Source organism: Staurois parvus, unplaced genomic scaffold, assembly GCF_062004578.1.
Source record: "Staurois parvus isolate SC_StPar_1 unplaced genomic scaffold, SC_StPar_1.0 ptg000355l, whole genome shotgun sequence".
Classification (NCBI taxonomy): domain Eukaryota; kingdom Metazoa; phylum Chordata; class Amphibia; order Anura; family Ranidae; genus Staurois; species Staurois parvus.
Window position 1 is genome coordinate 824,093 of NW_028318151.1, and position 21,211 is coordinate 845,303.

The 21,211-nt window shown below is 39.2% G+C and overlaps 1 protein-coding gene across 2 annotated transcripts in view; it reads right to left on the reverse strand.

The window, feature by feature from the left end:
* The window catches only part of MEGF10 (multiple EGF like domains 10), a 200,294-nt gene that overhangs the window by 42,302 nt on the left and 136,781 nt on the right, over positions 1-21,211 (reverse strand). For both annotated transcript variants that reach the window (XM_089684764.1, XM_089684765.1), the window contains exons 10-13: positions 15,236-15,410; positions 9,871-9,991; positions 7,853-8,016; positions 6,016-6,118 (exon numbers count right to left, since the gene is read on the reverse strand). In XM_089684764.1, the coding sequence (XP_089540890.1) occupies positions 6,016-6,118; positions 7,853-8,016; positions 9,871-9,991; positions 15,236-15,410 (563 nt within the window). The remainder of the gene's footprint in view (positions 1-6,015; positions 6,119-7,852; positions 8,017-9,870; positions 9,992-15,235; positions 15,411-21,211) is intronic.

Sequence of the window (21,211 nt, forward strand, 5' to 3'; positions counted from 1 at the left end):
GGGTACAATCTGATCTGGGATCTGATGATCGTTTTATGGCCTGGTGACGCAGGATTACATATTGCGTAGATTATACGCACATCTGGTGAGTGCGTTTTTCACCTATTTGTGTGATCACACCTATCATCACACCTTGGATCAGGACGTCCACTCACCTTTAATTGGGATCTCTGCATGATCCGCACTATTACACTGAACTTTTTTATTTATTGATCACCATAGAGTGATATCATGCATGTTTATATATTGTGTGTATAAACTGTGCTCTAGTATTTAGCGCTGCACCAGTTATTTAATATATATATATGACATATGATGGCCCAGTGCAGTTACTGCTTCCAGGCAGGATCGTTTATATGGGTTGGACTGGGATCCAAACAGAGCTTAGCTCATCCCTAGTCACAGACATAGATTTCTTTTGTTCAGCCTGTGGCTGAAATCTAACAGGTTTCTCCATCAATGCTAAACAGTGCAAAAAGCTGAATCTCCCCAGCCAGCTATTGTATTCTGAGAGCCGGAACTCATAGCTGTCAGAACACCTGAACAATGGCTGCATCTGATTGGATGCAATCACTGTTCAGATCGGTCAACTTTTGCTGATCCGGGTGGTACCGACAGGGGCACCCATGGCTAACATTTGATCTGTATTGCAGCCTTAACCCTAAACTCCTGTGTGTGACATAAAGATTATTGCTTTTATTAAAGTGTATGTCCAGCCAAAAATGAGTGGTGAAGGTTCAGTTCTGTCACTTTTTTTTATAGCTATTCAAAGCTTCAATAGAGAGATTTATCCTCACTTTCTCTCCTGCTGACATTTTACCATACAGGAAGTGAGGGGAACTCTCTAACACCAACACAGACAGAATATATATATAGTTTTTTTATTTGTCCCTATTGCACATATTCCCTAATTTCCCTTCTGGTTAAAGAGCAGGGTAGTAATTGAGGTAACTAATGGAGCTCTGAGTTGCAGTAAAAAAGCTTATAGATGTTCTAACCCTTCCCTACTTTATCCAAAACTAACAAAAAGTTTGAAGACTTGACTAACCACTACTAACTAAACTCTAATCCAACATGCAGTGACAGCTAACCATTATACATGCTGGGGAGTTTTATACTTCCATGTAAATACTTTTGAAGCTCCTAAAGAAGGCCACAAAGCTAATATTTCTCCCAAATGAAGTTCTGCTTTAACCTGTAGATAGTGGTAAAATATCCTATAGCAAAAACATCTCCATCCTGAGCGTCCTGCACTAAAAAAAAATTAAGGAGATTCTTATTGTAATTAAAGAAATTGCTGTTTTGAGCTTCCTTAGCTGCTGGGCCTGTCATTAATGCCAAGGCATTGGTAACGTTCTTAGCCAAAGGAGAAGATCCACCAAGTGCCTGGTTCTACTTAAACATCAATTCCACATTGGCTTTGTGCAAGATCTTGTGGTCATTGTTTCTTGTTCCTCTGCCATAGAAGTATTTCCGATTTCTTCACAAAGAGTATTAAACATCTGTTTTATCATCTATAATTATAACTAGAAAAGTGCAGACTTTAAGACAATATTGACAAAATGTGCATCCACCTAATCACCACGTGAAAAATAATATTGACCGCACTCACCAGATGGAGGTGAGTAATAAGCCTCATAGGATATAAGGGATCCTATAGCCCCTCAAGAGGAACTCAAATCCCCTTCTTCACCCTGCTTAGATACAGCAATCGACTCCACTCTACTTCTCCATGGAATCCTCAATAATGTGCAAGGAAAGAAAGGCTACATAGTGTAATACTGCCACTCAATACCATATAAATCCATAGAATAAGGACACTCACATGTTTCAATAAAATAACAGGCCTTGTTTAATAGCCTCAAAGGCTTCAAAGGAACAAGTTTCCAAATTGTAAATATAGGGATCTCACGCTTTAAGAATCACTGTAGAGGATGACCAGCTTTCCACCTCTAAAATGGCCGCTTGAACCGCAAAAGTCGGCGTGCGTTCCAAATACCGGAAGTGACGTAGGCCAAGATGACGGCAGTCCGGAAGTGCGTCACCGCGTTTCGCCCCACCCACAGGGCGTTCTCAAGAAGGAACAAGTTGACGCACCTTGACGTGCTGGACCCTATGAATACGTGCATCGCACGAAACGCGTCAGGGGGGCAGCAGCAGCAGGACACCTAACCAATAGGAATGCATATGTGCCCATCTGGAGGACTCAGGACCCTGGTGGTGATACCTGGTAGCGGTTTCAGATGACTTCACTTCTGTGGAACTGAGATGGTGACCTGGGTACAATCTGATCTGGGATCTGATGATCGTTTTATGGCCTGGTGACGCAGGATTACATATTGCGTAGATTATACGCACATCTGGTGAGTGCGTTTTTCACCTATTTGTGTGATCACACCTATCATCACACCTTGGATCAGGACGTCCACTCACCTTTAATTGGGATCTCTGCATGATCCGCACTATTACACTGAACTTTTGTATTTATTGATCACCATAGAGTGATATCATGCATGTTTATATATTGTGTGTATAAACTGTGCTCTAGTATTTAGCGCTGCACCAGTTATTTAATATATATGTTTGATTTGGAGGTTTTACTTGGTTACCTTTACGGTGTATCAGCTGCTCACTAACGTTTTTGTGTATATATATATTGATACACTTTTTGCATTTAAGTCGCGCTCACTATAACATCTTTTATTACAATCATATGTCATATGTCGCCAAGGCATTTCCTACCCCACAGCTGCACATATACATGTCCCATGTATACTTGGGGTTGTGGGGCAGAGAAAGCCTTGGCCACTTATAATTGGCTCAGTACAAGTGATATCTTCCTGGCAGGATCACTTAGGTGAGTACGGACTAGGATACAAACACACCTGAGCTAACCCCAAAGGCCACTCCTTAGTAAAAGTGGTTAACAGCAGTAGGCCAATGTGGTTTTCTACCCGTTTTGCCAAATATTCTGTCAAACATAAAATACATACAAAAATGTAGTTATATTTATTGTTGCTTGTTGATTTTACCGTATAAACTGCTCCTTAACAACCCAACAAAATCTTTCTCTTTTTATCGCTTAGCTGAAATATACTGACAGCTATCAATGCTGCCTCCATTAATGTGGGTGCAATAAAGCTGAATAAACCTGTATAATCCAGAAACATTATTTGAAGCCATATTTTGACCCTTCATAGTCTCATGAGAAAAGTGTCAGTGTTATATAAGAGGGCCTTTAGCAAACATCCATTTACCAGATGGTTTTATTTCAAACTTATACTGTCTCTACCTAGCATACAGTAAAGAAATCATTCCAAGTAATTACATACACTGGCAAGGTATTCTTTGAACTTATTACAGCCATGGAGTTAACTTCCAATTAGCTCTGAGCAGATTACTATTAATCCCATAACAAATGACAAAGTCCGCAGAGGAAATCACGTCATTTCACCGCCACACAGTGCTGCACTGCAGAGCTCATTCCCAGTCAGTGTTTTGTTAAAAAAAAAATTCTTCTTGTGTTATAGTAGAAAATCCCTAACTGAGCCACTAATTTCCAGCCAAGAACAAACCTATAACGTGAACTCTTAATTATGGCCCCAGACCTGCTTTACAATTTAGAGATTGCAATAGATGTTACTTTTGTGCTCTAGGGACAGAATGGATAACATATTCCGCTATTAACAGTCATGCTAGCAAGCATCCCAAAATCTCATTGTGTCTGCTCCGCATTAACAATCAAAGCTGCTGGACCACTGAATAGATCATTTGTTTCTTTGTTTGGAAGAAAGAAAAAGTTGACAAAATGTTGATAAGTTTTGTAGTCACGAACGGCATGAAGTATCTTATTTCAGGCATAAAAGCAAAATGAACGTTATACGGTGTGGTGGTTCTATATGTCATGGATGTTATATATGTAGAAGTTACTATGCATTGTTGATGCAGCTTTTACAGCAAGCTGACAGATTTGGTCTGTTCTAGCGTCGATAAGGAGATTTGTGAAGGAATGTTTTTGCCAGGGTCCCGGACAAAGAAGCCTTTGATGGTCTGGACATGTTGCTAGGCAATTACCAAGGGCTCATGATAAAACTTTACCCAACCGCTCAGAAGTGCTCAGGTCTTTATGCCTTCTGCACTTGTAGCCGTCTTGTGCAATCAACATTCCCTCTCAAGAAGCAGCTCTAAGAAATATCACTCTTTTCCTACAGATCATAAAGTAACTCCTCTCACTCAGCAAGAAAGAATATATGCCAACGTTATATGTTGCCAGTTTTTATATTAGACAACAATTTTTTAGGAAAGTTGTACGTGAAGTGAACTTTTCATTGTAAGAAAAGTAAAAGTAAAGGGTCCAGTGTGTGGACTGCCCTACTTAACAGAATTGATTATTTAATCAACTTCTGTCAAAGAAAAATGTTGGAAAATTTTCAGCAAATCAGTACTGCAGCCAATCAGCCACAGCCACTGATCAGGGTATTCTGACAGCAGCGGATACCGTTGTCAGAATACAATGCCCCAGCCAATCAGAAGCAATCACTGATCAGTGTATTCTAAAAGCAGCATGTGCCATTATCAGAATACAATGTCCCAGCCAATCAGTCGCAGCAACGGATCAATGTATTTTCACAACAGTTGGTGCCGTTATCAAAATGCGATGTCCCAGCGAATCAACCGCAGCCACTGATCAATGTATTCTGACAGCAGCAGGTACCGTTGTCAGAATACAATGTTCCCGGGGGTCCTCCGTCCACCTCAATTGTGTGAACAGAGTGAAAAAAAAGCTAACTGTGTATGGCCAGCTTTATGACATAGATCATCAGGATAAATAGGGTGAATCTTCCCAGCAGAAAAACAAACCACAATAAAAACTGGGCAGATGGTCCAACTCTTTCCTACTCTATACAATACAGAAAACAGTTTTGCTTTTACATACACTTTAGGTGTGATTTGTGGAAGGTTTCACCTCAAATCAGCATTAAACCTAAAAACCAGGTCATTCAACCCAACTCATTAAATGATATGGCCATAAAAGTATAGGGTATTACAGATAAGGCCATGTCAAGAATCAACAGAATGTGGGAAGGAGCAAATCAATATATAAGCAGATGACTATCAGGCAGGGAAGTCCCTTTCATACAAGTGCCTACCAAACATACTTCTGAAGTGAGTCATTTTTAAATCCAAAATTCTTCTTTCTACAGTTATTTCCTCATCATTATTCCCTTGCGCAGTTTAATTTCCAGAAAGATAATTCATCTTGCCAGACTGCTAAAAGAGATTGGTGTTCGACTGGCCAGGAAATAGCCTGAGCCTAAACCCCACTGCAAACCTCTTAAAGGATGGTGTTGGAAAAGAGAGACCAAGAAACAACCAAGAACTCATAGAATCTATAATAAAATGCTGATATATTAAAGAACTTAAAATGTAGTTCATTCTATTCCAGAAAGTTGCAAAGCTGTTACCGCTTCTAAAGGCTATCCAACCAGATATTGACTTTTTTGTACATAAACGCATGTATCATGGATAGATGTATTAAATAGTGTATGATTGTATTCAGCATTAAATTTGGAGTAACATGATATGTAACACAATCACGGGAATTCAAAGTAGCTCTAACAACAGATTTCTGGTGGTAGTTCCCTTACCTGCACCTAATTCAGGCAGACCTGACAGAACTCTAAAGGGTGTCTATGACACCCTTTATGAATTTCCCTCAGTGAGTTCTAGCACTTCTTTGGAGTGAATATATAATTCCAAATCAGACAAATCTACATTTTTCAAAAGTGTCCACATCATTGACAACAAGGGTAGTCTGGCACTGAATATCTGGGTTTCACCAAGTCCAATTGCTTCAATAATGTTGTTTCATGAACTCTAAAATATCATATATAGTCTTCAGTGCTGAATGCCTAAATCTGCGCACAAACTGCAGTGAATAAACTAAACTGGTGTGAACAGGTCCAATGACATATGGTTTCACTTAAAAGATCATAATTCAGTCCTGTCATTTACCTGCCCACCCTGCCAGGCAGCGGCAGTACCCAGTGGCTGGATGACAGCCATCAGCATGGCTACAGTCACAACGTTCAGAGCAATTCATTCCATAGGTGCCATCCTAGAAAGAAAGAAATACAAATACAAGACATTTTATGAAACCAACTAAACACACACATTACAGTTGTTTCAAATACAGATAGTTTCAGACAGCAAACATCTTAAAGGAAAACCAAAACTAAAAAAAAATCCCACTGTATGGATGATATGCTACTAATACCAATCACATGTGTGCACTATTAGCTTTATTGAAATTTAGATATTTGACACTTATGTTACTTTCCTGTATGGTCTATCGCTCTATAAAGGCAACCACTAGAAGAAAAAGGCAACAGAATGACTGCTGATAGGTTTTTCCTTTTATTAGATATTTATATTAGATATATATTATATTTTATTAGACACGTATAACATTATAATAACGAGCAGAGCTCTCTGATTCCTCTGGTGCCAAATTGTATTGTAACTGTAATGTCTGTATTCATTTTGTAATGCACTACACAAAGTTGACGCTATATAAATCCTATACAATAATAATAATAATATAATAATAATAATAATAAATTAGGTGCTAATGTTTTAGAAACTATGTTTGCATGTTAGTCTTGTAATTATATACACACATAGAAACAAACATATTTGCTCACTGCATATGTAGGCTCTCGCAAGTAATTGTGCCTTGCTGACTCTCTAGTCCGAAGCTGACTATACACTAGTAGTTTCTTCAAAATTTTTCATTTTAAGAACGTCCTTAAGATTTTCCAATCATTAGTGGGGTCAATCAACGTTCGTTTTTGACCACAGTGATAAGAAAATACAAAGGTGCAGAATGGAACATTTTTTTTTTTTTTGAACAAATTAATTTTAACAGTGTATGTGGTTTATATTCTGGAAATTATAGTCATTGCATAATTGAACATTAAAGGTAAACGCAATTTTGAAGTATTTTAAAACATTATACGTTCAGTCTTCAATTGCTTAAAGAATTTGTGTCTGAATGTTTGTACTTTTTAATAATAACAATGTGATATAGTAAAGTTGGCTGCTTAAAGCGGAACCTCACCCTAAAGGGGAAGTTCTGCTTTATTCCCCCCTCCTCTTCTTCTTTTGGAACTTTTTTTTTGGGGGGGGGGGGGGGAGAGTACCTAGTCTTATCATGTACCTGCTCCCATCTCTCCTGCACCTGCCTAAGCGATTCCACAGAAGTTCTCCCACACCTGCAACCTTCTGGGACCCATCACAGGCCCCAGGAGCCTACAGGACCATTCACACAGTGCAGCGTGTCTCTCACATGTGCAGTGGGAATCCAGCTGTCTATTTGTTTAGGAAAAATAAAAAACCCCAATGGTGATTAAATATAATCAAAAGAAAGCTCTATCTGTTTAAAAAAAAATCTAAACATTTAATTGGGGTACAGCGTTGCATAGCCACGCAATTGTTGTTTAAAGTGCAACAGCACTGAAAGCTGAAAACTGGCCTGGGCAGGAAGGAGGTGAAAGTGCCTGGTATTGAAGTGGTTAAAGAATTGATCCATGTGAAGTGAGAACTGTGCAAACTGATCAAATATTATAGTACAGGTAACATTTAAATACCACCAGCGGGGGCAGTGTTGCACTAGGCTATATAGATAAAACACGTTGAGTGAAGCTAAAGCATTCTTTTGAGTCCCATATTTGCTTGGTAATGCATACAGGAATATAATCATTGTTCAGTGTATAATGCATAGAAAAAAAAAGCAATGGATACAGATAGCATATCACAGTGTAAAGATCCTGTGTGGTAAATGTAGTCCTACCTGGCATGGGAGTTCACAGTTTACACCTCTCCAGCCAGGAGCACATGTGCAGCTTCCATTCACAGCATTGCAGGCTCCTCCATTCTGACACTGACAGGTGAGATTACATCCAAGACCCCAGCTTCCTCGAGGGCAGTTGATGGAACAATCCACTCCATACCAACCTGGTGGGAAAAATGATCACAATCAAGAGACCCATTGGTTAAATGACAACAACTGTAATTACGGGTAAATAGCAACTATGGTATTTTTTAACAACAGCAGTACATAAATATTTGAAGCAAATCTGGTGGTATGAAAAGCATTGTAGTCCAACACCTAGGGGTCCATTTATGAAAAAAAAAAGAAACTTGCTCTGCAAATGTCTCAACTTTCATTCAAGCGTAACGAATAATACATATAATGTTTCTAAAACATGTGTTATAATTTCTTTGTTGCCTTTCACCAGGCAAATGTAACATTCCCTAACATTCAAACCTAATAGGAAAATGGCTATAACAACAATCAACCACAATGGGCAATTCACACTGAGATCGCAAATGCAGTACGAGTTCCTATGCGATTCTTGTGCGGTCCTGTGCAGTACTATTTTGCAGCCAATTTGCTGAAATCGCACTGGAACTTGAAGAAAGTAGGTAAAAAACTGCAGTACCGTGTGATTTGGAGCCTGCAAATACACTGCACATGCGATCTGCATTTGGGGTGCTGTTTACATTTGCACCCGCAGTAGACCGCAAAAGCAATGCGTTTTGAGTATGGTAGGGGAAACGCGCATGCAACGCACTTTTCCTGCATCTCATTCTGTGTGAACCAGCCCTAAGAGTTAACATTCACCGATAGAGAAAATATCCTAACGCTATAAGTTAAGGACATTCAGCTAGCAGTGGACAGTATTAGTATTATTACCACTGCTACATGTGACATCTTCCTGCCCAACTGACAGTTAAATGTAAATAAAGAACAGGAAAAGTTAAAAAAAAGGGTCCCTCCTGGCCCTTAAGGTCTTGTATGGATTTTAAGGGAGAACCCCATTGAAAAAAGGAAAAAAAGGCATTGGGTCTTGTACAAAATCCATACTAGACCCTTATTCAAACATGTAGTCTGGGTAACCAGGAAAGAGAAGGAGAGCTTGGAGGCCCCATTCTAAAACATAACAGGCCACATGTTCTTAATTTGGGGGGTACTTTTTCGGGAAGAGGGGGGCTGTCAACACACCTTGTTCCCATATTGATAAGGACAGGGGGCCTCTTCCCCATATCCCTGGCCCAGTGGTTGTGGGGGCAGATGCATTTACAGAATCTTGAAACCTACTTTAAAAATAAGGAGGTCCCCAGATACCACTTCTCCCCTACTCATTCATGACTCATTCAATAACAAATAAACACACACACACTTTTTGACAAGTCCCATGATGTAAATCTGCTGTCAATCACATTCAGTGATGCAGATCCACATCAATCATGATGCCTGATGGCCACCAAAAGCAAAACCCTGTCCGAACACCTTGTTTTACTTCCTGTCAATGTCATCTCTTGGTCCCTGCCACTGCAATTTAAGCAAAGTGGGCGGGGAGTCCGTGTGACATCATTGACCATGGCATCATTGAAAGCCTTAAATTATATGAGCTCCTGTGCTTTGCACTCAAGCAGTCACTATAAGGCATGGGGTCACGTACAAAATTCATACTAGACCCTTATTCAAGCATGTAGTCTGGGTGGCCAGGAAAGAGAGGGAGAGCTTAAAGCTGACAGCTGCTATTTGAATGTATACACAATTCTGAATTATCCCCAAAGTGGTTAGAATACTGGACTTCTTTAAAGTTAATGCAAATAATTACTCTCTTGTTATGAAAATCCGAAAGTTACCTACTAGCCTACTGCTAAAGAAGCAATAGATCCAACAAACACACCTTTTCTTTAGCTTTTGCAATGTATATATTTTTTGTGTTAACAAAGGATATCAAATATTTCTTATTTTTAAAGGTAATTCTATGAACTGACATGAAAGGGGCCTCTCACCTGCTTTACAAGTACATGAGCCATCCACAGGAGAACACACTGCATTGTTCTTACAGTTACAAACAGATGAGCAGTTACTGCCATATGTACCGGCTGGACAAGGTATAGAACAGTATTCACCCTAGAATACAAAGACTTCATGAGTTGACAAACAAGTTCTCAAAAGGCCAATAAAGCAGACAAAAAACTATAAAATAGTTAAAGAGTTAAACACTGAAAAAAAAACTCTCTAGTGACATTTCAAAAACGTAATAATAATAAGGTAATAGCAAAAAAATAAAAAATAAATAAAAAAATAAAGGAGATCACTGTGCCAGGAAAAGATTCATAAATGCTAGGTACTTTCCAGCTAGCTGGGAACCAAAATGGTAGTTTACTTATATTAAAACTCTTTTTAATTATTCTTTCTGAATGCTAAGAGATGTTGACTTTAAAAACTGCCAGCCATAAATAAATATGCAAATAGGTAAGCAAATATAACAAATGGGAAAAAATAAAATTAAGTAACCCATCTGCAGCAAAGATGTGCAAATTGCTTGCTGAATGTGACTTTGAAACTGGACATTTGAAATTTTGCATTATTCATGATCATCTTCTCTACATCATGTATTCTAAATTATATAAAGGCATTTTCAATCTTTTAAATGTATACAAACACAAATAGAATTGTTATTTTAGGTTTCATTTGTTTAATAAGGAAGCATGAAATTTAGTCTCATACTAATCAATCAGATATCTGATTTTACTACAGAAAACCAAAATGTGATTTGTTGGTTAATATTTGTATTTTTGGTGGTTAATAATGCTTTGGTTATTATTTTTGTTTTAGTATTTTAGTAAATTCCTAAATGTTTAAACTATTTTATGTGTTTTACCATACGTATACTACCTTTCTTATTTAAACAGATAATATATTACAAATGATTCCCAGATCACTATGTGTTAGCTAAAAAGACAACACAGCAATAATCGTCAGATTACCTCTCACTGAAACTATGAACTAGGCTGTCTAACAAGCAACAAGTCTCTGTTATGAGGCATTCTGTTCTATGTTTAAATTTCACATTGAGCTACTGATCTCTGTTAACAACAAGTGAAAAAGAGACCGAAGCTCCACCTACTGATTCAAAAAATAAAAGACAAAATATTTGTTTGCAATACTTTATATTTACCTGATTATGAAAAGAAAAAATTAAATAAAATGTACTCAATGACTCAATGTATTTCTTTAAATCTTGACTGTACTCAATAAAGAATGAATGAAAGCTTACATGTACAAAGCCACTACATATCTTATTACAGACATGGTTTTTGCATTTTGCATTTTCTTATTAAAGGAAACTTGAGCTAAGGGACATTTAGCAGCTACCATAGCTGATTTCTCTTGAAAATGCTAGTTTTTGGTTTGTCATGCTCACACAGCCAGTGAACAAGTATGCACATAGGGAGTTTTCTGCCTTTACTTGCTGCTTACTTGTAATGGGTCAGTGACTCAAAGAATCCACATTCACACTTCTCTACATTATATTATCCATTTGGTGGTATCTAGAAGCTGCCAGGTTGTAGACAGTGAAATGTGTACCAAGCACTATCCACCCCAGTTTGAATGAAGCCTGGGTCAATGGAGCAGGTTGTTGATCTACATGCCCGATCAAGCATCTGTCTGGAAGTCAGAAATTACTGAGACTTTACTCATGGTTTGAGAGGCCCAGTGTGCCATGAATAAATACCAGCTGCTTGTCAGCTTCCAGGCATATAGCGGAGGTCATAGACAGGCAGATCACTCACAGAGAATGTCAAGCAGTGAGAAATCTGCTCCAAGTTCCCATTTCCACTAGGAAGAGGAAAAGGTCTTTCATAAGCTGCAATTATTTCCAATAGGCCTGAAGATCTCGGTGTTGGATAACAAGCACTCCCAATTCTCAGAATCACTTTTCAACCCTTGCACAGCCAAATGATGGTATGTGATGTTTGAATCTGTAGCCTGAATATACAGGGCCTTCTATGGCACATTGAGAATCATGTTTTAATACTCTTCCCACTCTTTACTTAATTCAGTGTTACAAAGAAAAGGCAATCCTTAGGAAAACATCATTACCAAAATGATGTTTTATCCCCTCTACTCTACACTTGGTGATACAAATTGCAATCAATGTCAAACCACAATCAGTAGCACTCATCAAGAAAATTTGCAAATTAGGTAAACAAGTGATGCAAGAGAATGAATTGCAGATAACAGATGAAATTCTCCAGGGGATGAATGTTTAGAATTTCAGATTTTAGAATTTTATACAAGGATAACATACAGGCATGCAATCAGTTATTTTGGCGATATGGTATGTTTTGCATTCTAAGGGGTCTTTATGTCATTAGGAAAGGTATGCAACACTCTGATCTCAAGAACCAGTCACCTACTGACTTCAAGGCCCTGCCATTTTATTGTAAACATTTCTTGAATCTTAAAGCGCTAGTAAACTCAGCTTTATGACTTGTACCTACAGGTAAGCCTATAATCAGGCCTACATGTAGGTACAGTGAATATCTCCTAAACATGTACCGTTTAGGAGATATTTATATTTGTAGCGGTCGGTGATGTTACAGATGCATGCACGCTGAGGTCTGAATGGATGGCACACTGGAGTATGCCATCAATTGACAGCGCTGTGCTGCGATCATGACTCCCATGAGTGTGAGGTGGCCAGAGAGTGCAAACTGGGAAGGAAGACCAAGATGGAAAAGCCAACAGCAGTGACAGTGCTTTGCTGAATGGTTTCATTTTCATTTTAAGGTAGGTCTGTCATAATGTGCTAGTATGCAGTGCATACCAGCACATTATGACTTAAACCACCTGGGGACCCAAATTTTTTTTTGGACTTTGCTACCACTTTAACGCCAGTTCACAAATATGCGGATTGGATGCTGTTTGAACCACATCCAATCCACATGACATGTGAAACAACATTGCTTCCTATGGTGCCTGTTCACATATGTCCCGTGCACCGGCAGTGCGGATTCAGTGTTACCATAGTAAGATTGAACTACTCTAGGCAAGTGATCAGGATTTTTTTACTGAATGAAACTGATTCATTCAGTCTTTTGTTGTGATTAGCTGTGATTGGGCAAAGCTGATCACATGATACAGATGGGCTGTGATTGGCCCGCGGGAGTGCCTCGTTTTGACAGAACGTCATATGACACCCAGGTAATTATAGTGTGTTTACTTGTGAGCCACCAGGGTCTACTAACAGAGCAGCATATATATTTTTCTAGATCGCTGGTTATTTTGCACACTCTCTACAGGTATGCTGTAGAGTCCCTGTGGCGCAACGCGTTGGGGAGGGGCAGTGACGTCACCGCACATCTGATACGGCGAGTACTGACGGCGTGGGGTACATACCCTCTGGCCAGACCTTCACCGCAGGCAGCGGTTGTTTACTATACAAAAAGCGCTATTGATGTTTTTAATATGTGAGTGTAATGTGAAAGTGAATTAAAATCTGAATTTGTCTCTGGGATAAGGCACCATATATTCTTTTCTCTTTGCATGCATTTGGCTGTTACAACAAGGAGTGGATCAAAGGAGGGATCATCCCTCACAGGCATACAAGCTACTTGCAAGGCTGCAGGATTGAAGCACATATTAGAAGGAGAGAGTGGATCAAAGGAGGGATCGTCCCTCACAGACACACAAGCTAATTATAAAGCTGCAGGATTGAAGCAAACCATATATTGGAAGGAGAGTATGATTTGATTTGACTTGAACACTATAGCACTTTCTTTTTTGCACTTGGGACTTTTCATTTATACCTTTTGGATTTTTTGGACTTTATATATTATTTTTATCATGAATTATTATTTGATTTATTAATTGGCACATATATAGGAGTATTTACAATTTTTTAAAGGTATCATCAATTGTTGATTTATTCATATTATTTTTCAAGCACTGAGCACTTTTTTAATTAGTATTAGAGCGCAGTAATTATTGAATTAAGTCATATGACACCCAGTCACAACAAGGAGTGTCCCACCTGGCCATCAATCTGCTATAGGCCTGGGCGGGAAGGTGTTAAAAAAACAGTCATGTACAATTTCTGAGCAGTGCCTTCAGGTTCAGGTGTGGATTACAGGCTACTGACTTCTATGGGAACCGTTTCTAAACCGTATATGTGTGAACAGGATACGATCCTGACCTAATCCTGTCCTGAGCCTGATGTAAACCTGACATGAATCGCTGAACAATTACTGTGCCAATTAGCTGTGAAACCTGAGCTTCAATCAGCACAGCAAATGTGTGAATCAGCTCTTAAGATGAACTCCAGGTAGATGTTAAAGACACAAATTAATGCAGCTCTGTATTCATTAATTCACCCATAAATCTATTTTTTTACATGCAACCAGTGTAATTATCTGCATTTGATTTTGTATCAGTCTCCTGCAGTCCCTGCATAGCAGAGCCCAGACCAGAGCAGGGAGAAGCAGCACAAGGAGACAATCAGTTGTGCCAAAGAGCAAGGATAGGAGCAAAGACAAAGTTTCAACTAAGAGACCAGCATAAGGAACACTTCTCATTCAATATAAGTACTGCCTCTTGTGCTGATTTAAAAAAAAAAAAAATCAGCTAAATTTAGGCTTTAATACTCTGTCAGCAGAGACAGTAATTAGACACTCCCAGAAGTGGAGGGGGTTAGGATCAGAAGTGGTTGTGCTATGGATATTTGTTAAGATTATGAGCATTACGATGATGACAGGTTCTCTTCAAACTTTACAAGTTTTTAAACCTTTTTAGTATTTTTATAAAATCCATATTTAACAAAGAAATAACCCAGGATTCACTTATGAAGCAACTGGGGCTTTCCACAGAGTGCAAAGCAGATGCTTCTTCTTTTCAGACTCTCTCTCTCTAACTGCACATTTTGTATTGAGCTGTACAAAGCAGGCACAATAATGAAGAGTCAGTTCTCTGAGACATTCAGTCTGTGCATAATTTGAGCTTTATCTTTTAAGCTCAATACACAACTGGTCTTTTTTCAAAATAGTAGTTAAAATTAACCTGGTAAACAAGCAAAAAGGTGCTTAAAGCTCCAATAGCTGGAGAAAGTAAATATTTATAAGCATTAGCATATTGTAGTTCTGAACATAAGAGATACACTTTTAAAAATGTTTCATACTAAATGTTTCTACATAATCCTGAGAAAATGTTATATGCAAAAAATGTTTTTCCACTTCTGAGGCGCCATTTAAAATGTAAAATAATACAGCAATGTCATACCTCATTGTCATTAACTAACATCAACAATCAGACTTCACCACTCTTCTAAAACGTATACAGTGAGGAAACAGAGGAGCTTAAATTCTAATTTACCGTAAAGCCCGGGGCACAGATGCATTTCCCAGTCACGCTGTCACAGTCTGCACCGTTTTGGCAGCTGCAGATCTGCTGACAGGATTCGCCATAGAAGCCGGGAGAACAAGTCTCATTACAGTAGAGTCCAGACCAGCCAGGCTTACAGGAACATTCTCCAGACATTGGATGACAGCTGGGGGGACAGGATGAAAGAGAAAAGAGAACAAATGATTCCACCCCTGAATATGACACCAAACACACAGTTATGCCAGTTCTCCTCTGTCTCTATGTAGAGCACAGTTTATGAAGGTTTCCTCTAATCACTGTAAAGAGGCAACAAGATGTACTAGAACATGCCAAGGTGGGTGACAACACCAATAAATTCACAGGAGTACCCAAATTATGACAGGGAGAGCTTGACTCCATCAGTCCACCAGGTTCCATCTAGGGCCGGTTCACATCCATTTTGATACAGCAAAACTCTTGTATTTTGCTGCAGGAAAATGCAAGTCAAGTAGAAATCATATTCTTTCCTGTGAACCTGGTTCACATGTATGTACTGCAGTTTATCGTAAAGGAAACTCTATGGATTTATTCACACCAACACGTGCTCGTTACCATACATGCTGCATGTATATGGACCAGGGTAAATCCACTTTTGGGCAGACTAACGATTTATTTATAGAAAGTAATAGTGTGGGCATAAGGTCCCCATAGAGTCCTCCCTAACCCTCAAGCCAATCATTGACGTCTTGGCTTTTGCAACACAAAATGCAGGCCCTGGATAACCCTTCAGACATCACTCTGCTTGACAAAAGTCAGTTCAAAAATGGACTGAGCCTGGTGGAAAATTATCATATGAACAGTGACTGCAACCTATCAGATTCAGTCACTGTTCAAGTATTCAGGCAGCCACAGGTGCTGAGCCAGCATTGGAGATACCTATCTACCTCTACTTAGCATGGATGGGAAAATTGATTGAGAAATTGAGCCATGTATGCCCAGCCTTCTTGCCAAATCAGTGCTTCCATGCATTTAGTGCAATACAGAATGAAACTTAAAGGGGACTATACTAACCTTGAATCCAACGATGCACCAGCTCCAGAACTCCACACCAGCCAGTGACATCTTCGGGTGGCTGGCTTCCGGGTCTTGAGTGCTGGCTGTTGTCATTGGCCGGGCGTAAGTCCTATCAGATTCAGCACTGTCAAATTTGTGCAGTGAGCCGCTCTTGCCCAGCTTACTGTACAATGGTGAACAGGCAGAAAAGAAGCTTTAATTCAGAAGAGACAAAGCACGTCTCTTCTGCATTAAAAATCCTGCCTATCTGCCAATTTTCAATTACCAGCGTAAGGTTCAACTTTAAAGGACAATTCCAGCTTACACCTAACTAACCTTAAAATTGACCCCTCCTCCCTCCTAACAGCTATCTTAACTAACTTATTTGTAAGAAAGATGTATATACTTAAATATTTTCAGGCCACTCTGATCTGGTCTTGAGATCTGGCTCCCCTGTGCCAGCTAGTGTAGCTTCAGGGGAGAGGAGGGAGTGCTGACAATGGAGGCGCCATTGAAGCCTATGGGTGGCGTCACTGCTTCAGGCTTTACTAGCCATTGTCAAGTGTTCTCTCTTCTCCCCTGCAGCCAGCGCTGGCTGACACGGGAGAGATCACATGACCAGACCAGAGAAGCCTGAAAATAGGAAAGTATATACATCTTTCTTACATAGGTTAATTAACATAACTGTTAGGAGGGGAGGGGTTAATTTTAAGGTTAGTTAGGTGTAAGCTGGAACTGCCCTCTACACAAGTTCCTGAGTAGACTGTGAAAGTTCAGTTTAGCCGAAAATTGGTATCACTGCAAAAATATTTGTCCAGCTTTTATCAATGGCTAAACAATGTTACTGCGGTATTTTATCTTGAAACAACATATAAATGGATTTATTGATTATTACCATAAAATAGATATAACTACTAAGCACAGAATTAAATGACTTCACTGTTTTGACCTTTGTGTTATAGACTCTATCCATATAGCCCGTACCTGGTTAGAAGACCATCTGTCTCTACCTGAAACAGCAGTCCCATTGAGTTTGCATTTAGAGCCAGCTGTTCCTACATAACAAACTGACAGGGTCAGCTGTGTAGAAGAAGTATGTTAACAAGAGCAGTACAATGGGGCCCTTGTACCACTTTCCCTGATAGCATTCTCCTTTCAACTACAAGGAGACTTCTAAGAACCAAATCAAATGTCCTGTCAATGTAAAGACTATTTTATGAGAATTTACTGTCAGTCAGTCTCCTTTGGGCGTCCTTAGATTTAACTGCCAAATGAGAGGTACAGTGGGGAAATTAAGCACCAAGAATTATTACTATGTGCTGATACACCAATACTAGTTTTTACATATTTAATATTCTCTGAATTACTGAACCATAACACATATTCAGAATGATCTGACTTTATATTTTTAGGTATATATATATACTGGTTCCAGGAGAATGGCATTGATTTACTAAAAGTAAATAGATGGTTCACTTTGCAAGAGGGTCTGGGATTAAAAATACAGTTTCCGTCTTTCCAGATGACACCGAGCTTTGCAGTAGAATAACATATCTTTATAGGATGTCTCCAACTTACAAGCCAACCTCAATGCACGGTTTAATTGGGCAACTATGTGGCAAATGAGGTTTAATGTTGATAAATGTAAGGTTATGCACTTGAGGGCTAAGAATATGCATGCATCATACATACTAGGGGGGTACAACTGGGGGAATCAATGGTGGAGAAGGATCTGGGGGTTCTGGTAGATCACAAGCTTAATAATGGCATGCAATGCCAAGCTGCAGTTTCTAAAGCGAGCAAAATCCTCTCTTGTATTAAAAGAGGTATAGACTCCAGAGAGAGAGATATCATATTACCCTGATACAAATCATTAGTAACACCTCATCTGGAATATGCAGTTCAATTTTGGGCACCAATTCACAAAACAAACATTTGGGAACTGGAGAAAGTACAGAGAAGGGCAACCAAACTGATAAGAGGCATGGAGGAGATCAGCTATGAGGAAAGATTAGAGGAACTGAATTTATTCTTTATTGAGAAGAGGAGATTAAGGGGGGATATGATCAACATGTATAAATACATCAGTGGTTCATATAGTGAACTCGGTGTAGAGCTATTCACCCTGAGGTCATCACAGAGGACAAGGGGGCACTCTACATTTGGAGGAAAAGAGATTTAATCTCCAATTACAGAAAGGTTTCTTCATAGCAAGAGCTGTAAAAATGTGGAATAGACTCCCTCAAGAGTTGGTTCTGGCCAGCTCAGTAGATTGCTTTAAATAAAGCCCAGATTCTTTCCTAGATACACAGAATATAACTGGATACTAACATTTATAAGTAAAGTTGATCCAGGGAATATCCAATTCCCTCTCGGGGGATCAGGAAGGAATTATTTCCCTGCAGGAGCAAATTGGATCATGCTTTGCTGTTTTTTTTTTTGGCTTCCTCTTGATCAACTGTGGGTGTAGGATTATAACTTTTTTTTTGTTTTGTTTTTTATGGTTGAACTAGATGGACTTTTGTCTTTCTTCAGCCAGACTAACTATGTAACTATGCAAGGGAAGTTGCACTTTGCAGAAGAATTTTCCCCAGAGCTTAGTGAATGGGTCAAGCTCTGTTGACTTCCATGATTCAATCATGTTCAAGAAAAAATACTGTTTCCTATTTTCCTTGCTTGTGATTGAGTATTTTTTGCAAAGTGAAATTTCACCTCATTCACCCAGCTGTGGGGCAAATTCCCGTGCAAAGTGAACAGTCTTTTTGCCTTTATTAAATCAATCCCAATGAGCCAAAATAAATTGAAGCCATAGGATCAGTAACATTTCCCTAAGCCTAATTTTCTGTGGTTCTAAAGCCGTTCTAAAGGCAGGAGGTATTTGATCTTAATGCATTCTATGCATTAACGTAAAAAACCTTCAGTGTGCAGCTCCCCTATAAGCCCCCCTTATACTTACCTGAGCCCCATCTCCATCCAGCAATGTGCAAGAGAGCTCCAGCTCTTCTGGGTCTCTCTCTCCTCCTTGGCTTACACAGCAGTGGGAGCTTTTGGCTCCTGCTTCTGTCAATTACAGCCAGTGAACCAATGAGGAGAGAGTGGGGGGTGGGGCTGTGCTTCGCTCTGTGCATGAATTAACAATGTCCATTTACAGGAGTGTGGCTTGGGAACAAGCCTGTTTGAGTGCTCCCATAGTAAGAGGCTTGCTCTTGGGAGCACTCAACAGGAGGAGGAGCCAGGAGCTCCAGTGGGGGACCCAAAATGAAGAGGATTGGGGCTGCTCTGTGCAAAACTATTCCACAGAACAGGTAAGTATAACATAAAACGTTAGTTTTTTGTTTTTTTTTTAAATTACAAACTTTAAAATCACTGTAATCATAGCAGAAAAAACACTACATGTTGTAAGCCATATCCATTGCAATAACCATATCCACACTGTTAAAAAAATGACTTTATAATACATTTTAATATTTAATTTTGGCTTCCACAATCCATATATACAAGCAAATCACTGACACACTGGGAGATCTGTTTACAATGGCTCATAAGTAAGGTAATAATATTGCACAATTTTGCTAATAATGCATAATAGACACTAAAATAAGTCAGAAAAACATATATTGTTCATTATAGCTATATCTAGAAAGGAGTTTGATCATTAGAGAATGCAAATTGGCTGGTAAAAAAATATCACACATTGTTTTTATTACCAGGATATACAGCAAAGTATTTGTATTTACTGGTGTTCTAGTACTATTTTTTTTCTGCTCTCAATAATGAATACTACCTGGTGGTGTGTTGCTGACCACATATCTATCTATGTGGTATGTAAAGGGTGGCTTGACCACAAAACTGACTGCCCAGAAATACAGGTGACATACCTGTGTGGTATGAGATTTAAGGACTTGGGGTTTGATTTACTGTATAAAGAATTACATTTGTAGTAATTCCCATTTTAAAGAAAAGTATGGGTTGTTTTTTTTATTTTTCAAATCATACTTACCTAGGTCTGATGCTGCATCTGTCCTCTGCCAGCTCTAAGTGTGAGAACTCAGCGATCACATGACCGCTGACCGCTGATTTCTAACCGCCGCAGTGAGCAGAGAATGGTGACTGTCAGTCACTGCTGTCTGCTTTGCCCCCACCCCACGCTCACTGGAGCACTGGACTGTGAAGGGGGAGGGAGTGGCTTGGTCAGGCTCTCAGCGGCTCGCTAAGGCTCCATGTACACGGGACACTTCTGAATGATGGAAACTGACTGCTGGAAAACGTAGGTTAAAAAACATCTGTTTAGCCGCGTTTGCATACCGCGTTTATGAGCGTTTGCGTTCAGAAGCGTTTTTTAAAGTTAACCTCATGAGATCTTCCAAAATGCCCAGAATGCACTGAGAAACAGTAAAAAATTAACTATTTCAGAAATATTGAGAGAAAACGAAAGAGCAAAAGCAGAGAGAGCAGTATTTGTTGAGATTAGCTGTCTTTTTTTTCTTTTCTTTGTGGTGTTTGGATGTGTTCCAGCTCAGTTCCGTGCAGACATTATTGCAGCAGTGTCTAACATATTTTTTTTCATGCGTAACCTCAAAGTATGGTGTACCGGGTCCATTTGTGTACCGGGAAAACGCTTTGCATGTATTTTTCATGATGAAAAAAGGCTCTGGACAGCATCTTGAAATGGAAGAGTTAAAAATATTTTCCAAACGCAAATGCTTATAAACGCAGTTAGCTGCATTTACATGCGTTTACAAGCGTTTGGCATTTGAAACGCTGATAAAATCTATTCCTGAACACAAGTTTGGTGCGTTCAAAAAAACTCAACTGCCTGTAAACGACTGTAAATGACTATGTGCACATGGACGCATAGGAAAACATTAGGGAGAGTTCAGGGGCTGCTGAAAAAAATGCAGAAAAGCTCCTAAACGTGAGTTTATCAGCTACAGT